The sequence below is a fragment of the Elephas maximus genome, chromosome 8 (assembly GCF_024166365.1).
Source record: "Elephas maximus indicus isolate mEleMax1 chromosome 8, mEleMax1 primary haplotype, whole genome shotgun sequence".
Taxonomy (NCBI): Eukaryota; Metazoa; Chordata; class Mammalia; order Proboscidea; family Elephantidae; genus Elephas; species Elephas maximus.
This window is the reverse complement of record NC_064826.1, coordinates 21,294,300-21,308,135: the sequence shown is the minus strand read 5'-3', so window position 1 is coordinate 21,308,135 and position 13,836 is coordinate 21,294,300. Positions and strand designations below refer to the sequence as shown.

Below are 13,836 nucleotides of genomic sequence, written 5' to 3'. Positions count from 1 at the left end.
GCACCCATGAAGCCATCACTACAGTCAAGATTCTCAACATGTCCTTCACCCCAAGAAGTCTCCTCATGCTCCTTTGTAATCACTCTCACCCTCCCCATTTCCCTCTCCCTAGGCAACCACTGACCTACTTTCTGTAACTCTAGATTAGTTTTGTATTTTCTAGAATTCTACATAAATGGAGGAAGAGCGGTACTTGTAACACATCGCAGGTTTTCTGGGTTGGCTCAGAAAAAAACACGTGGCCTTTCAAAGTGGTGATGTTCTGTTGTTTGAATCCGTGTGGCCTTAATGTGGGATAGAAGGCCTTTGGTATCTAGTGACTTACTGGAGCCTAACTTTTAATAATAGCAATAGCTAACGTTTATATGCCAGCACTGTTCAAAGCACTTAACTTAGATTTATTATCTCATTTAAACCTCACAACAGTCCTATGAGACCTGCACTATTACTATCCCCATTTTACAGATGAGGAAACTGAGGCACAGTTAAGTTACTTGCCCAAGGTCACACAGCTAGGAAGTGGTAGAGTTAGGATTGAAACCCAGACAGTATGACTTCAGACAACCACTGTCTCCCAGAAGTAAACTAGAAAACTCAAGTCCTCTAGCATCCTTATTACTAATAACAGAGTGGATCGTTAACGTATTAGGTTACATAGTCCAGGAGACAGGGCCCCGTGTTGAGTGGCAAACGTTTATGTTCAGTTTGGGCCTGGTTCTGAGGTCTTTGATTACTGGAGCTTCAGCTGAAAGCAGAATGTCTTTGTACTGCTGCGTTTTCCTCTGTGTAATCAAGAGTTATTTCTTCATTGCTTGGTTGATCTTGGAAATTGATTCCCCACCCACACATTTTTATGTTTTCTGGAAGCCTTTTAAGATTTGCCCTGTATTTTTGTTACCTAGATGATCCAGACCCTGATGATGGATTTAATTACAAACAGATGATGGTTAGAGATGAACGGAGGTTTAAAATGGCAGACAAGGATGGAGACCTCATTGCCACGAAGGAGGAGTTCACAGCCTTCCTGCACCCTGAGGAGTATGACTACATGAAAGATATCGTAGTACAGGTAGGTAAGAGGAAGGATTGAACAGGAACAGAATTTTTTTGTTGCTTATGCCATCTTTCCTCTTTGCCTTTCCTGTGTACTTGGGAGAATGACTTTGCAATGCAGAGTGTTAGCCAGATTCAGAGTACCAGCTCTGTCCCTCTGGTTTTCTGTGACCTCGAGCAAGTAATTTCTCTTAGGAGCCTTGGGCTTTCTGTTTAGCATAATAACACTTTCCATTGGATATTTCACAGCTTTATTGGTGGCTTCATATTGTAAACATGGGGGGAAATCCTATTTATTTAAAATATCCCATGACCATTGGTTAACCACTGAGTGAGAAACTGCTGCTAAAGAATTCTCATAGAAGGCAGTTACCTATAACATAGATTATAACTGTAGACATACCCACTGGTCACATCTGCTGTTAGGGAGACTTCAGATGACTAGGGCTACCAGATCATCATGGCCTTGATGGCTCAGTTCATTAGTAAGCAGTGTCAATGTTCCTCTCAGAAGCCTGGTGGTTATTTTAGGTTGAAGCATAAGACATTGCTAACATTTTACCATTTTTCAGCTAGGGAAACAGTTTCCTATGGTTTAACCACATACACACTTTTTTTTTTCAGTGAAAAATATTTGCCTAAACTAGTTGCCAAACTCTTATTCTCTTCTGGCAGACTTACTCAGAGACTGACTTTAATAGTCTCTTCTTTGTTTTCTCTGGCCTAGGAAACAATGGAGGATATAGATAAGAACGCTGATGGTTTTATTGATCTGGAAGAGTATATTGGTAAGTCTCTGTTTCTAGTGTTTTTCTTAGAAGAAGCTGAGAAACTTTGGAGGAAGTGTTCACCCATAGAAACCATTTACCCCGTGAGTCAGCTCTCAGCAGATCATGAAGCCAGGCCAGGGTGGGGAGTAGTGGGTTGTGATAAAGTATCCACGGCAGCGCTGCCCGAGGAAATTGCAAGTGCGAACCAAAATATAATTTAAAATTTTCTAATGGCGACATTTGAAAAACTAAAAAGAAACAAATTAATTTCAATAGTGTATTTTGTTCAACCTAGCATTCCAAAATACTATAACTTCAACATGTAACCAATATGAAATATATAGAGGTATCTTACTTTTTTTTTTAACACTAAGCCTTTAATAGTGTAAATTATACATATAGCACATCTCCATTTGGACCAGCCACATTTCAGTTGCCAGTTGCCACATGTGGTCTGTGGTTCCCGTATCGGGCAGGACAGGTACAGTGTACCCTGGATGTCCTGCAGAATGGGCAGCAAGGAGCCTAGACTGGCGTTAGGAAAGCCAAGAAAAGGAGATAGGGACTAGATTAAAGAGACGGGGGTGAATAAGTGACAGCATTGCTGGTCCCTCTTAGAGCCTTTTCCTTTTCGCAGTGTTCTGCTCATAGTTTGTCTCTAACTAGTTTCCTTTTGTTTTTTTAAGTTGCTCCTTTCTGCCATCGTCCCTTTGAGTTGTCCTTTTTTAATGCTACACTTTCAAGACTGATTTCTACCAAGCAGAGTTCTGTTTTTGTTACCCTCAGAATAATTTTGAGATTTTCTCCTTACTTTAAAGAAGTGGTGCCTCTCTTACCAAGTAGTTGAGAAAATTGCTTCAGAATTACTGTGATGGAAATAAAAATGATTAAAGGAGAACAAATGGACGGCGTTGACTGTAGTTACAAACGTCTTTGTTACAAACATCATTCATTTTGAAAAATATTGGATATTGCTCTAGCTATCTAGTACTGCTATAACAAATACCACAAGTGGATGGCTTTAACAAAGAGAAGTTTATTTCCTCACAGTAAAGTAGGCTAAAAGTCCAAATTCAAGGTGTCAGCTCCAAGGGAAACCTTTCTCTCTCTGTTGGCTCCTCAGTCTTTCAATGGTCAAGGAGCTTCTCAGGCACAGGGACTCCAGGTCCAAAGGACACGCTGTGCTCCTGGTGCTGCTTTTTTGGTGGTATGAGGTCCCCAACTCTCTGCTTGCTTCTGTTTCATCTCTTTCATTCAATCCACACATTGGATCAGGGAGGGGACCCGAGTAAGGGTGGTGTTACAACTCCACCCTAATCCTCTCAGCATTAAGATTACAATCACATAATGGAGGACAACCACACAATACTGGGAATGATGGCCTAACCAAGTTGATAACACATTTTTGGGGGGACATAACTCAATCCATGACAGATATTTTTATGTTTCCTATTCTTATTTTAACTCATAGTAACTTACTCTAGTGCACCACTGGTTTTCTTGGCTTTTCTTGTTTTTAGATCTCTGATCTTTACCTGAAATGTTTATTTTAAGCCTGAAGGGAGACCAAAGCCCTAGCAGTCTCACCTGACATTTAAACTGCACTGAACAAGTCACTCTCTTACTCAGAATTTTGTCTAATCATACCTGCTATTTCTTTTCTAGAGTTATTGTTGAATTACTAATACTCCTTCAATACTTACCACCCTTTTCTTCTAAGACTTGCTGATGTACTTTGTGCTTTTTAGAGAAGGGGGAATGAGCAGTGGAAGATAGGGGCTTTTTTCGTGTGTGTAGTTGATCATCACAGTGGAACTACATGCCTGGGTGCATTTACTGAGCCCGTTTCAAAGTTGAAGCTTATGGGATTTTCTGCTTTTACATATTTTATCTTTCCATTCTTGGCTTTTGCCATTGCTGAAACTGATGGACTTGTTTGAACCTTCTGAGAAGAGGAACTAAGTTTTATAACTCTTAAAATCTGTGCCTTATCAAGCATGGAAGCCAAGTGGTAGGTATTTCCATCTCCCTTCTCTTCATACAGATTTAAGGACAGAGGAAGTGTATCCTGAAGCTACGAAAACTGTTGGTGTGTGCATGTGTGCTGCTTTCTTTTGCAAATCAGCAGCTAATGTACATAAATACTTGTACATCCTGGATGCTGGGCTTCGTAAAGCTAAAATTCTCCCAAACAAGATCTGCCCTTTACTAGGGACATGCCAATTTCTGCCCCATTGAGGAAAGAGATCATAAACAAATGTTTTTCACCTCTTATATTTAGCATTACATGTAGTCCCCAACTTATACTGGGGCTTATAATACACAAGTTTCCTTGAGAATTTGAAACAGCGCTTCTAAAACCTGTGGTTGACTACCTTGGGGTGAGATGGAATATAGGAAACAACTAAAAGAACTTGGGCATCTCCGCTTATTTCTGCATTTCTTAAGGTATTAGGAGTATTATTTGCCCTCATGTCCCTCCAAATCAACAGCTGGAAATATTCTTCTGCAAGATGAGTAATTAAACTGATCTGGCTTTCTGAGGCCTCTCTGGCCTAAAATACCCTTGGAGCAGCTTTTAGTTTCCAAACAGATGCATGAGGAAGAAAGATGAGGCCCGATTAGCATGATGCAACCTTTCAAAAAAGACAAACCCTTCTCTCGCATGTATGTGTGTGCACATAGGTGACATGTACAGCCACGATGGAAATGCTGATGAGCCCGAATGGGTAAAGACAGAGCGAGAGCAGTTTGTGGAGTTTCGGGATAAGAACAGAGATGGGAAGATGGACAAGGAAGAGACCAAAGATTGGATCCTTCCGTCAGACTATGATCATGCAGAGGCAGAAGCCAGGCACCTGGTCTATGAATCAGACCAGAACAAGGTAAGATGGCCAGGCCCACACAACCTAGCTGCCGACTATGTCTGTTCCTAGGGGATTGCCTTAAAAATTCCTGTTGAGGGCTATAGAGCATTGAAGGTCTAGCTTAGTCTAAGTGTGCTGAGGATCTAAACTGAGCAGTTAGAGACTTTGGGGGTACCACTGGCTACTATCTGATCTCATTTTAGAATCCCTTTGTCCATTGTTTGTAGCATTGGAGGAACTTGGGCTTCAGAAGGATCTCAGTCGTATGCCCAGCATGCATCACCTGTTATCGGGGGTCCCCAAGAAATTGCCTTTGCCTTTTTTTTTTTTTTTTTGGATTTTGCTATTTCCTTTGTTGTTTTACCTATTACAGGCCCATTCTGACCTCTGAAAGCTAGTTATTTCCTTCTGAAATCAAATATGCTTTTTAAAATTGGATCCTGTGTAGTAGGTTATAAATCACCTTTCCTCTGGAGCCTATTCAAAGTGTCCTTGATCAATTATCTGAGGCATTCAATTCCTTATGAGTGGTGTTATCGCCAAGCCTGTCACCTTTTTCAGATACTTGAAAGCTCGGCTTACTTATCTGAAAATCAGTCTGAACATGGGGATTTTTAGTATTGTGAACATTCTGTTACCCAGTTTCTTACTGTTCAGCCGTTTTTGGGGTCAGCCTGTGCTGAGTTCTTGCTCAGAGCCACTTCAGTCACCAGGTGCTATGTCCTGAGATAGATGAGAATAAGAAGCTCATTCAGGCATCCCTTGGGAATCTAGATCATTTTTGAGATGTTAGGACCTGCATCTGGGCTTGTACCTAGAATCTGGTTGGGGCTAGGGCAGAGCAGACATGGTGACCCTGCTTGAGATTTAGCAGAGCCTGTTGATCCTGTTAGACAGTGACTTGATTCACTTTGAAATATTTGCCCAGCTCTTCGTGTCCATCTCTTACCCAGATCTAGGCACTGTCCTGCACTTTGCTCTAAAGGTAGAGTTTTCTCCTTGGGAAATAAGCCTATGTCTCTAACATTAGGCTGTTGATTATATTATTTCCATCTACCACTTTTAATTTTCTCGATAAGGTGAATGTACTAATTGCTGTTTTCTTCCCACTTTGTGTGCGTAGAAGGGTGAGGATTGAGCTCACATTTAATTTCGTGGGGATTAGAACCTTAAATCCTGCCTGAGCCCTGTGGTCCTGGAGCAGTGTGCCTGAATTATGGAATGGGAGGTGCGTTCTCCCTCGGTTCACTGTGCTCTCTCCATTTCAGGACGGCAAGCTTACCAAGGAGGAGATTGTTGACAAGTATGATTTATTTGTGGGCAGCCAGGCCACAGATTTCGGCGAGGCCTTAGTACGACATGACGAGTTCTGAGCCGCAGACAGGAGCCGCCTCGCTTCAGAAATAATTTATTTTTACAGCTTCTGGTTTCACATGAGATTGTTTTCGCTACTGAGACTGTTATCACAGACTTTGAACGTGACAAGGCATAACAAAAACCATCCCGTCCCCATTCCTCCTCCTCCCCAGGGACTGGAGGGGAACCGTGCTTCTGATGAACAACTCTAATTATTACACTTGTGTTTGTAGATTTACACTTTGTATTGTGTATAACATGTGGTGTTTATTTTTGTATTTGTTCTCTGGTTGGGAGGATGATATATGAAGGACCAAGGTCCTCACCTCACACTTGTAGGCAAACGTTAGTCCTTCACTCTTTCTCAACCCCTTATGATTTTTATAATTCTTAACTAATTTTTAAGCCTGAGATCAATAAGAAATGTTCAGGGGAGAGAAGAGGAAAAATACACCTCACAGTTTCTATTTAGAGAGCTAACACCTACCCTTGCCCGTCCGAGAGTGTAACATTTCACAAGTCGTTGGGGGCCACATGTTCTTTTCATTTGCCACGGATCCAGCAGCTGATCCTGGCATTATCTGGGCAAAGAATGATCCCTGTGATGTAAGAAACCTTGGCTCAAAGTGATTGAGTTCCTTTTTTATTCTTTTTCCCCTGTAGAACTAGCCGTCTGCTAATTTTGTCAAGCACAGCTGTGGTGGGAAGCATTAGGGCCAGTGTCTTGAAGATCAATCAAGTAGTGAATGTGATCTCTTTATAGAGCCATAGATAGAAACAGCTGGAAAACTAAAGGAAAAATGCAAATGGTTTCCGGGCATACATTTTTTCTCTGGGTGTGCATCTTTTGAAATGCTTGAAGTTGTCTTGCCCATGGCGATCACTGTAAGCAGCCCAGCCTGGCTCCTCTTTGCCCAGGTGTTCAGTTGAACCGAGGAATCTGTCTTGTTTTCACTGCAGTTAAAATCTACTTCTCCCCAATCATGTCATTGAAAGTGCCTTTAACTGACAAGAGAAATGATCACCAAATGGGATTCTCTTAAGAAACCCTGAGATAAAATAAGGAGATTATTTGGGTCACTTCATATGAAAGCTTAGAACCTCCCAATAGGATGGGGATTTTTTTTTTTTTCCCCTTCCCTTTTGTCTTTTGGACAGTGGTTAAATAGCAGTATTAGTTAAGAGCTCGGGTGCAGTGTTCTCACCTTATGGGCTGGTTTCTAAAAACCATGTGCTGCTGAATTTACCAGGGATCCTCATACCTCAGAATGCAAACCACTTACTACCAGGCCTCTTACTGTGCTCTCTGGCAAGCTGGAGCTCAGGCTCAAAGATGAGGGGACCCGCAGAGAGGGCTCTTTGGTTCGAGGACCATTGCTCACCCTGCCTGCCTGCCTTTGAATCATCTCCGTTCTCCCATCTTCCCCTCTGGTCCCCCCGTGTTGTTATAGATTGAAGGTTGCCAGTCCTTATCACCAAGAAGGATGTTGTAGAAAGAGCTGAAGGGACCACCCTTGTTTCCAACTCCACTTATATGTTATAGAACATGAGCTCAGCCTTCTTTGGTCCCTTTCTTACATATGGACCTCTTGAAAAAAGTTATTGTATTCCAAGTTTTTAGCCCTCAGGTTACTAAGACAAGCATATGTATATATAAAACCTTTATTATTTCGTATATCTTTCTGGATAATACAGTCAGGTGGTGCTGGGTGATTATTATAATCTGAACCTAGGTACATCCTTTGGTCTTCCATGGTCATGTTGAGGTGGGCTGCTTGGTATGGTGAAAAGCCAAGTATGTAACTTCACCACAGCCTTTGAATTGAGCTCTTGATAGTGGGTATACCCTTTTTAGAAAAAAAAAAAATTAAGCTTAACCCCAGTATAGGGAAATGAAAGTTCTGTGCCCTCCAGATTCCCCTTTTTATTGTTAAGAAGACCAGAGATGATAGGTCCATGCCCCCAACCCAGACTTAGTTTGAGAGGGCACATCGTGAGCTACATGGCGAGAGAGCCCACAGGTCACTAGGTGCATAGAAGCCAGGCCTATGTTAAAGTGACCCACTTAGAAAGCAGACCTTACTCTGCCAAGACAGCAACTTTGGATGCTGGGAGCTCAGCAGCAACATTTAATCTCTCATGATTCCCCTGGATTATATTTTTGGTTTAAATCAAGCCTGAGGCTGGTGAACAGTAGCTACACACCCAAATTGTGTGTTCTATGAATGCTAGCTCTCTTGGATTTGGATATTGGTTACTTTTTATAGAGTGTAAACCAAGTTTTATATTCTATAATGCAAACAGGTACCTATCTGTTTCTGAATAAAACTGTTTACGTTCATTGTGGGTGTGTGTGTGATTTATTTTCTAAGAGCTCAGAAGTGTGGGTGCTGTGAACTGTCACAGAAAGAGAGCTCTCCAGGTTTACTGTACTCTCCCCTGCTCCCACCAAACCCAGAGAAATTACTACCTTCTCCCAAGATGGCTGCTACTTTGCTCCGATTTCTGAAATCTAGCATCCATCCCACCCCAGCTGTAGCTCTTCCCTGCTTCCCTTAGGCCCTACCTATGACTGGAGAGCAACACAGCTACTCATTAAGTAATGATCTGATATCAAACACCAGCCACTCCTGGGTGCAAACATTTCTCTTGATTTTTACTTGAGAAAGGCTCTTTTGGAGGGAGTGGAAGGATATAAAATATAGGGTAAAACAGCTTTTTAAGCATTTCATATAAACTTCAATAAAAATATTAAAAGGTGCAAATTCATTTCGAGTACGTGTAGGAAGTTAAACTATTAACTTTAGGAAATACTCAGCTAAGGTTTAGCCACACTGGGGGGAGGGCTTCTGGAATAATTCATGCTGGCTCAGGGGCTTAGGGGAATGACTGTCCCTGCCCAGACCAGCAACTATTGGCAGAGAGGGCATAAAGAAATCTTTCAAACTCATGTTTGGGGCTTACTAAAGGTTTTTGTTTTTATGTCTCACTGTTTCTAAGGTTTAAGTTTTTTCTAATTCAGAATACTGTCATCTCAGAACAGATTCCAGAAGTAAAAAAATGTTTCTGAAGACGTTTTATCCGTACACTGAAATAAAATCAGCCTTACTTTATAATTACATTGTGTATAGAGATCAGTTCTCCAAGTGCTCTGAATGGTGCCACTTTGGAGTAGAAACTGATGATTGTTTAAATGGCCTTTGAGTGGTCTGAAGTAATCCAAGCTGGGAGCAGTAGCTCTACGGGCAGGAAGGAAATAATAGGAAAATGAAAACTTGATTCCCAAACCGCCCCTCTGCTTCCTTTTTCTGTGTTTTATTAATAGTTTGGTTTTAGAGGAAATAAAAACTTGCTTAAATGTAAAATTCTAGTTGCTGCAAATGAACCAGTGTGGGCTCCTTAGTTGGGGCCAACTTGGCTAGAAGAGACAGTAGAAACTTCCATTTTCTGGGAGCTGGACATGTCAGATTCATCTGCCACGGACTTCCCACACACCATCTCCATGATGCAGCCTCGAAACTGGAGGAAAGGACAGAATTGGAGGGAGGAGCCCCACTTGGCCAACCAGCGCAGAGAAGATCAACATCACAAAGTGTGGACAAAAGTCTCATTCTTTGTATCCCCAAAGCCTCCCACAATGCCTGATACCCAGCATGTGCTCAGGCGGTTTTGAATATATCCTCCCAGTTTTGAAAGCCAGCGAATAAACAGCCTAGGACTGCTTGCTACCGTGGGTCCATAGTAATTCCTAAACATTCATGCTAACTCTGAGGCCACACTGTTGGGGAATCTCACAAACTAGGCTGCCTTGTAATAGCTCTGTCAAAAGTGGCCCCAGGGTAGGCCCATCTACCCTACCATTGCTAGAAGAAAGAAACCCTGGTGGTGCAGCGGTTAAGAGCTCAGTCCCAAAGGTTGGTGGTTGAAACTCATCCAGACGCTCCTCGGGAGAAAGACCTGGTGATCTACTTCCATAAAGATGACAGCCTAGAAAACCCAATGGGGCAGTCTATTCTGTCTCATGGGGCCACTATGAATTGAGATCGACAACAGCACAGAACAACCACTCCCAACTGAAAAGGACTGCCAATTCTGTTTCTATCCAGGAAGCTTCAAATTAGTAGTCTTGAACCCATCTCTGGGATTACGGAAACAAAATAATTCTCAAAGCAGGATTTTTGCTCTAAAAGAGGAGCTCTCCCAGCTTCATCTGCGTTTTGGTGGTTTATTAGCTCAGATTCAGGATTTGTGATTGGAGGCCGCCTGGAGCCTTCAGATGATAAACTATTTCAGAGATTTATACATGTGTTGTAATTTTTGTGCTTCATATGTGCTCCTGGAGGCTAGAAGTTGGAAAAGATTAAAAGCTCATGAAATGGAAGGAATGGACATTTAGGGGGAAAAAAAAAAATTTTTTTTTTTTTTTTGATTATCAGTTTTTCAAACTCTTTTTTAAAAATGGAGAATACGCTTCTCACCTGGCCCTTTGGAGCAACTTGATTTCTATGGCTCAAGTGCTAACCTCCCTGGGTTTTATTGTCTTGATGACCATACCTTCTTCCCTGTGCATAACCACTGGTTTCCCAGCCTACTAAGGGTTTCTCTGCCTTTCCCTATCCCCCCCTAGGAGCCCTCTGAGTAGAGCCTTCCATACTTTGAATTTAAAGTCATTGGTGAGAAGGGAGGTAGGGTCTTGTGGAAGCTAAGAGGAATGTAAGGAAAAAGATTTACCTGCTTATTCATGAAGCAGTAGATGATGGGATTATAGACACAAGCACTCTTGGAGAAGAAGGCAGGAATGGTGACAAGCCTTAAGTCCAGCCCGTGGTTACGGTTGTTGACCATGTACATGGCCAAGGCAGCATAGGGCACATAACAAAGACAAAAGGATGCCACCATCACCACCACCATGCGGCTCACCTCCCGCTCGGCCTTCTGGGTGGTAGCTGACTCCTGCTGCTGAGCTGCAACCTGGGGCAGAGCACAGAGAGACCATCACGTCCCTTTTCTCCCTGGCCCTCAATTCTCAATTATCTGGACTCTTCTATCGGGGAGCGCCCACTCTAATTGCCTCTCTCTGTCCCAGCTTCTGGCCTAGTGTCTGGCTTTCTGTCCTTGAGGGTGGTAGGATGGGGGCTGCTCTCTGGTCTGTGACATTGAAAAGGATCACATGCGCCTTGACATTCAGAATCCACCTATTTGAATAGGGATGAAGCCACCTTTTCATTCCATTTCATCATTCTCTACCTCCACTTCCTTCACTGCTTGGAGATATCCCCTCTACCTGACTGTGGACATTTCCAAATACCTTATGTTCTAAAGCCCTCACCCACACCTCCCCCCGACCTGGAGCCCCACGGCCCACTCCTTGACCCTCACAACAGCCACTCACAGCTCTGAGGGCCCCCAGCAGCTGGGAGTAAGAGAAGCATATGAGGGAAAGGGGCACGATGAAGCAGAAGATGAAGAGGAACCAGGTGTAGTACTCGCTGCGATATTTGGTGCCCACAGTGTACCAGTCAGGGCCACAGGAACACTGCAGGCCTTCAGGGAGGAACCTGCAAAGGACCAAGTATTCAGCCATGGGACAAGGACTTGCTCCCTGTAGGACTCACCACAAGAATCAGTGGAGTGAAAGCTGACATCCCTGGATCATGTTCTCCACTTAGAACCCAGGGATGCCCAAAAGACTTCAGGCAGGGAGGATTTTCTGTCCTCACCAGCAAAAGGCTATAGTAGTTCCAAGTGTAGAGTAAATTTTAGCACCTGTCTCCCACAGCCCCTCAGTCTCACCTACTCCACCAACTCTTTAAAAAGTAGAGGTCAAAGACTAAAAGGCATTATAGCCAAGCTTTCTTTCCACCCACATCAACCTGAGCTCTTAGCTAAGTCAGCACCACTGCCCTGTGCTCTCACCGGCTCCAGCCAAAGAAGGGTGGGATGGAGACACCAATACCAATGGTCCAGGTAGCCAGGACAACCATCAGTGCATGCTTGGAGCTGAAGCGGATGTTGCCGAATGGCTTACAGATGACAATGTAGCGCTCAAAGGCCAAGAAGGCCAGTGACCATCCTGTTACCAGACCTGTGGTGAAATGGGAGGGTAATGGAATAGACAGAGCCCCACCAAGCCTGGCAGAAGGAGTGGAAGGCAGCCGGGATGGAGCAAGCACGGAGATTCAGAGAGAGTTGAACTGACGGTTGGAATAGTTTGGAACTCAGACATCCTACTTTGGTCAAACTGTTAGTCCAGGCTGCTTCGTACCCCAATATTCAGAAAAGCATCAAACCCCTTTCCCCTAGACTCCTCTTTAGGGCCCTCTCCAACCCAACAGCCTGGTGCCTGGTTTCAATCCTGGAGCATGTCCTTTGCCTCTTCCCCTCTACCACCTCCACTAACTCCTTTCCCCAACAGTACCTGCCACAGAGCCCACGAAGGCCTCCAAAGCACAAACATAGCGACCAAAAATGAAGTATCCCTTACAGCTGGAGATGAAGACAATGAAGACAGAGAAGATGCAGGAGAGGAAGCCCCCCAGGGATATGTTGACCAGGATGTAGTTGAGTGGCTGCCGCAACTTTCTGTAACGAAGTGTGGCCACCAGCACTAGGGCATTGAGTGGTGTCCCTACAAAGAAGACAAAGGCCATGAAAGCTGCTTGTAAGTGGAAGGCCCAGACAGGGCCAATGTGGTACTGAGGCCCACCCCAAGGCCCCACTGAGGAGATGTTCTTGAACAGATAAAACTCCTCCTCCTCCCCTGACATCTTGCTCATGGGATGACCCCACCCACTCTGATTCCTCTTATAGATTATCCTCCCCCTCCCCCTCACAGAACCCCTCCTCCAAAGCCACTTTTGGGCTCCCTGAAGGATCAGAACTGATCCTAAGCCTCCTCAAGACAAAGTTTGGGATTAGAGATCTCAAGCCCCCGCCTAAACTGCCTTTTGTGGCCCCAAAGCTGATTGTGTGTTCTTCAGAGGATAAAAGATTGGGCTGAAGGAATCCGGGTGTGCAATGCTGGATGCTAGGGTGAATAGGAGTGGGCTTCCTGGGGCCTAGGAGTTGCTGACCCATATTTGGGTCACCACTTTTTTCTCTTCTGTCCTTTGAATGGCGCTACAGAGGGCATTTGTCTTCTGGCACCTATAGGTTTCTGCTCCCCCCCCATCTGCCCCTTTGTGGAAGGTGCCCTCGAAGTCTCCCTTTCCAGAGATCTTAGCCTCTCTGCCAGGTGAGGGACCAGCCTCAAGCTGCAGGAAGGGGCAGGGAATAGGGAGTGCCCTAGGAGCACCTTAGTAAACTCAGTCTTCACAGAACAGGACAGGGGCAACCTGACAATACCTAGAGGGCTAGGACATCCCTGGGCTAAGGCTATTTCCTATCAAGCGCACCTTTCCTACTCAGATCCCACCACCGCCCCCCCCAGCAAGGTTGATGTTGATCTGCTCACACCATGCTCATGCTTGCCCCTCCCATTTGCTCAGTCCAAGTTACCACAGTCTTCCTCTGGTCAACCAAGTCCTGCCCAGCCCTCACAGGCTACCTCACAATCCTCTTCTGTGAAGCCCACCCCAGTGATGCCAGCTCTGCCATAAGCTCCATCTGTGCTTACACTCAACACCACAGTCCTTATGAATGTATCGTCTCCGCCACCTCAGCAGACTATTGGCTCCCTGAGGCTAGTGATTTATTCACAGATATAATACAAATGTATTCAGATAAGTTCTTCAATTTCTTATGAATCATTCTCAATGCCTCCCACAGTCCCAGAGTTCAATAAGTAAAAC

At 44.1% G+C, this 13,836-nt stretch overlaps 2 protein-coding genes across 4 annotated transcripts in view; one reads left to right on the top strand and one right to left on the bottom strand.

The window, feature by feature from the left end:
- CALU (calumenin) overlaps window positions 1-8,388 on the top strand; it is a 29,498-nt gene extending 21,110 nt beyond the window's left edge. For 2 of the 3 annotated variants that reach the window (XM_049893771.1, XM_049893773.1), the window contains exons 4-7: window positions 903-1,069; window positions 1,781-1,841; window positions 4,509-4,708; window positions 5,959-8,387. In XM_049893771.1, the coding sequence (XP_049749728.1) occupies window positions 903-1,069; window positions 1,781-1,841; window positions 4,509-4,708; window positions 5,959-6,063 (533 nt within the window). In that variant the 3' untranslated portion in view covers window positions 6,064-8,387. Of the gene's footprint in view, window positions 1-902; window positions 1,070-1,780; window positions 1,842-4,508; window positions 4,709-5,958 lie in introns of all 3 variants that reach the window. The other variant, XM_049893772.1, reaches the window with a different exon arrangement.
- A 1,052-nt stretch (window positions 8,389-9,440) lies between these two features.
- OPN1SW (opsin 1, short wave sensitive) lies at window positions 9,441-12,822 on the bottom strand. The gene is made up of 5 exons (XM_049894274.1): window positions 12,465-12,822; window positions 11,963-12,131; window positions 11,439-11,604; window positions 10,778-11,017; window positions 9,441-9,565 (listed from the first exon to the last, which is right to left on the bottom strand). The coding sequence occupies exons 1-5, from the start codon at window positions 12,820-12,822 to the stop codon at window positions 9,446-9,448; spliced, it is 1,053 nt and encodes a 350-aa protein (XP_049750231.1). The 3' UTR covers window positions 9,441-9,445.
- Window positions 12,823-13,836: the final 1,014 nt, after the last annotated feature.

Bases quoted from the DNA above. Each gene is read 5' to 3' on its own strand.
- OPN1SW (XM_049894274.1), bottom strand. From the start codon at position 12,822: ATGAGCAAGATGTCAGGGGAGGAGGAGGAGTTTTATCTGTTCAAGAAC. The intron at 12,132-12,464 runs GTACTGTTGGGG...ATTTCACCACAG, and splicing joins CTTCGTGGGCTCTGTGGCAG to GTCTGGTAACAGGATGGTCA. The intron at 9,566-10,777 runs GTAAATCTTTTT...CCTTTCCTCCAG, and splicing joins ACTGCTTCATGAATAAGCAG to TTTCGAGGCTGCATCATGGA.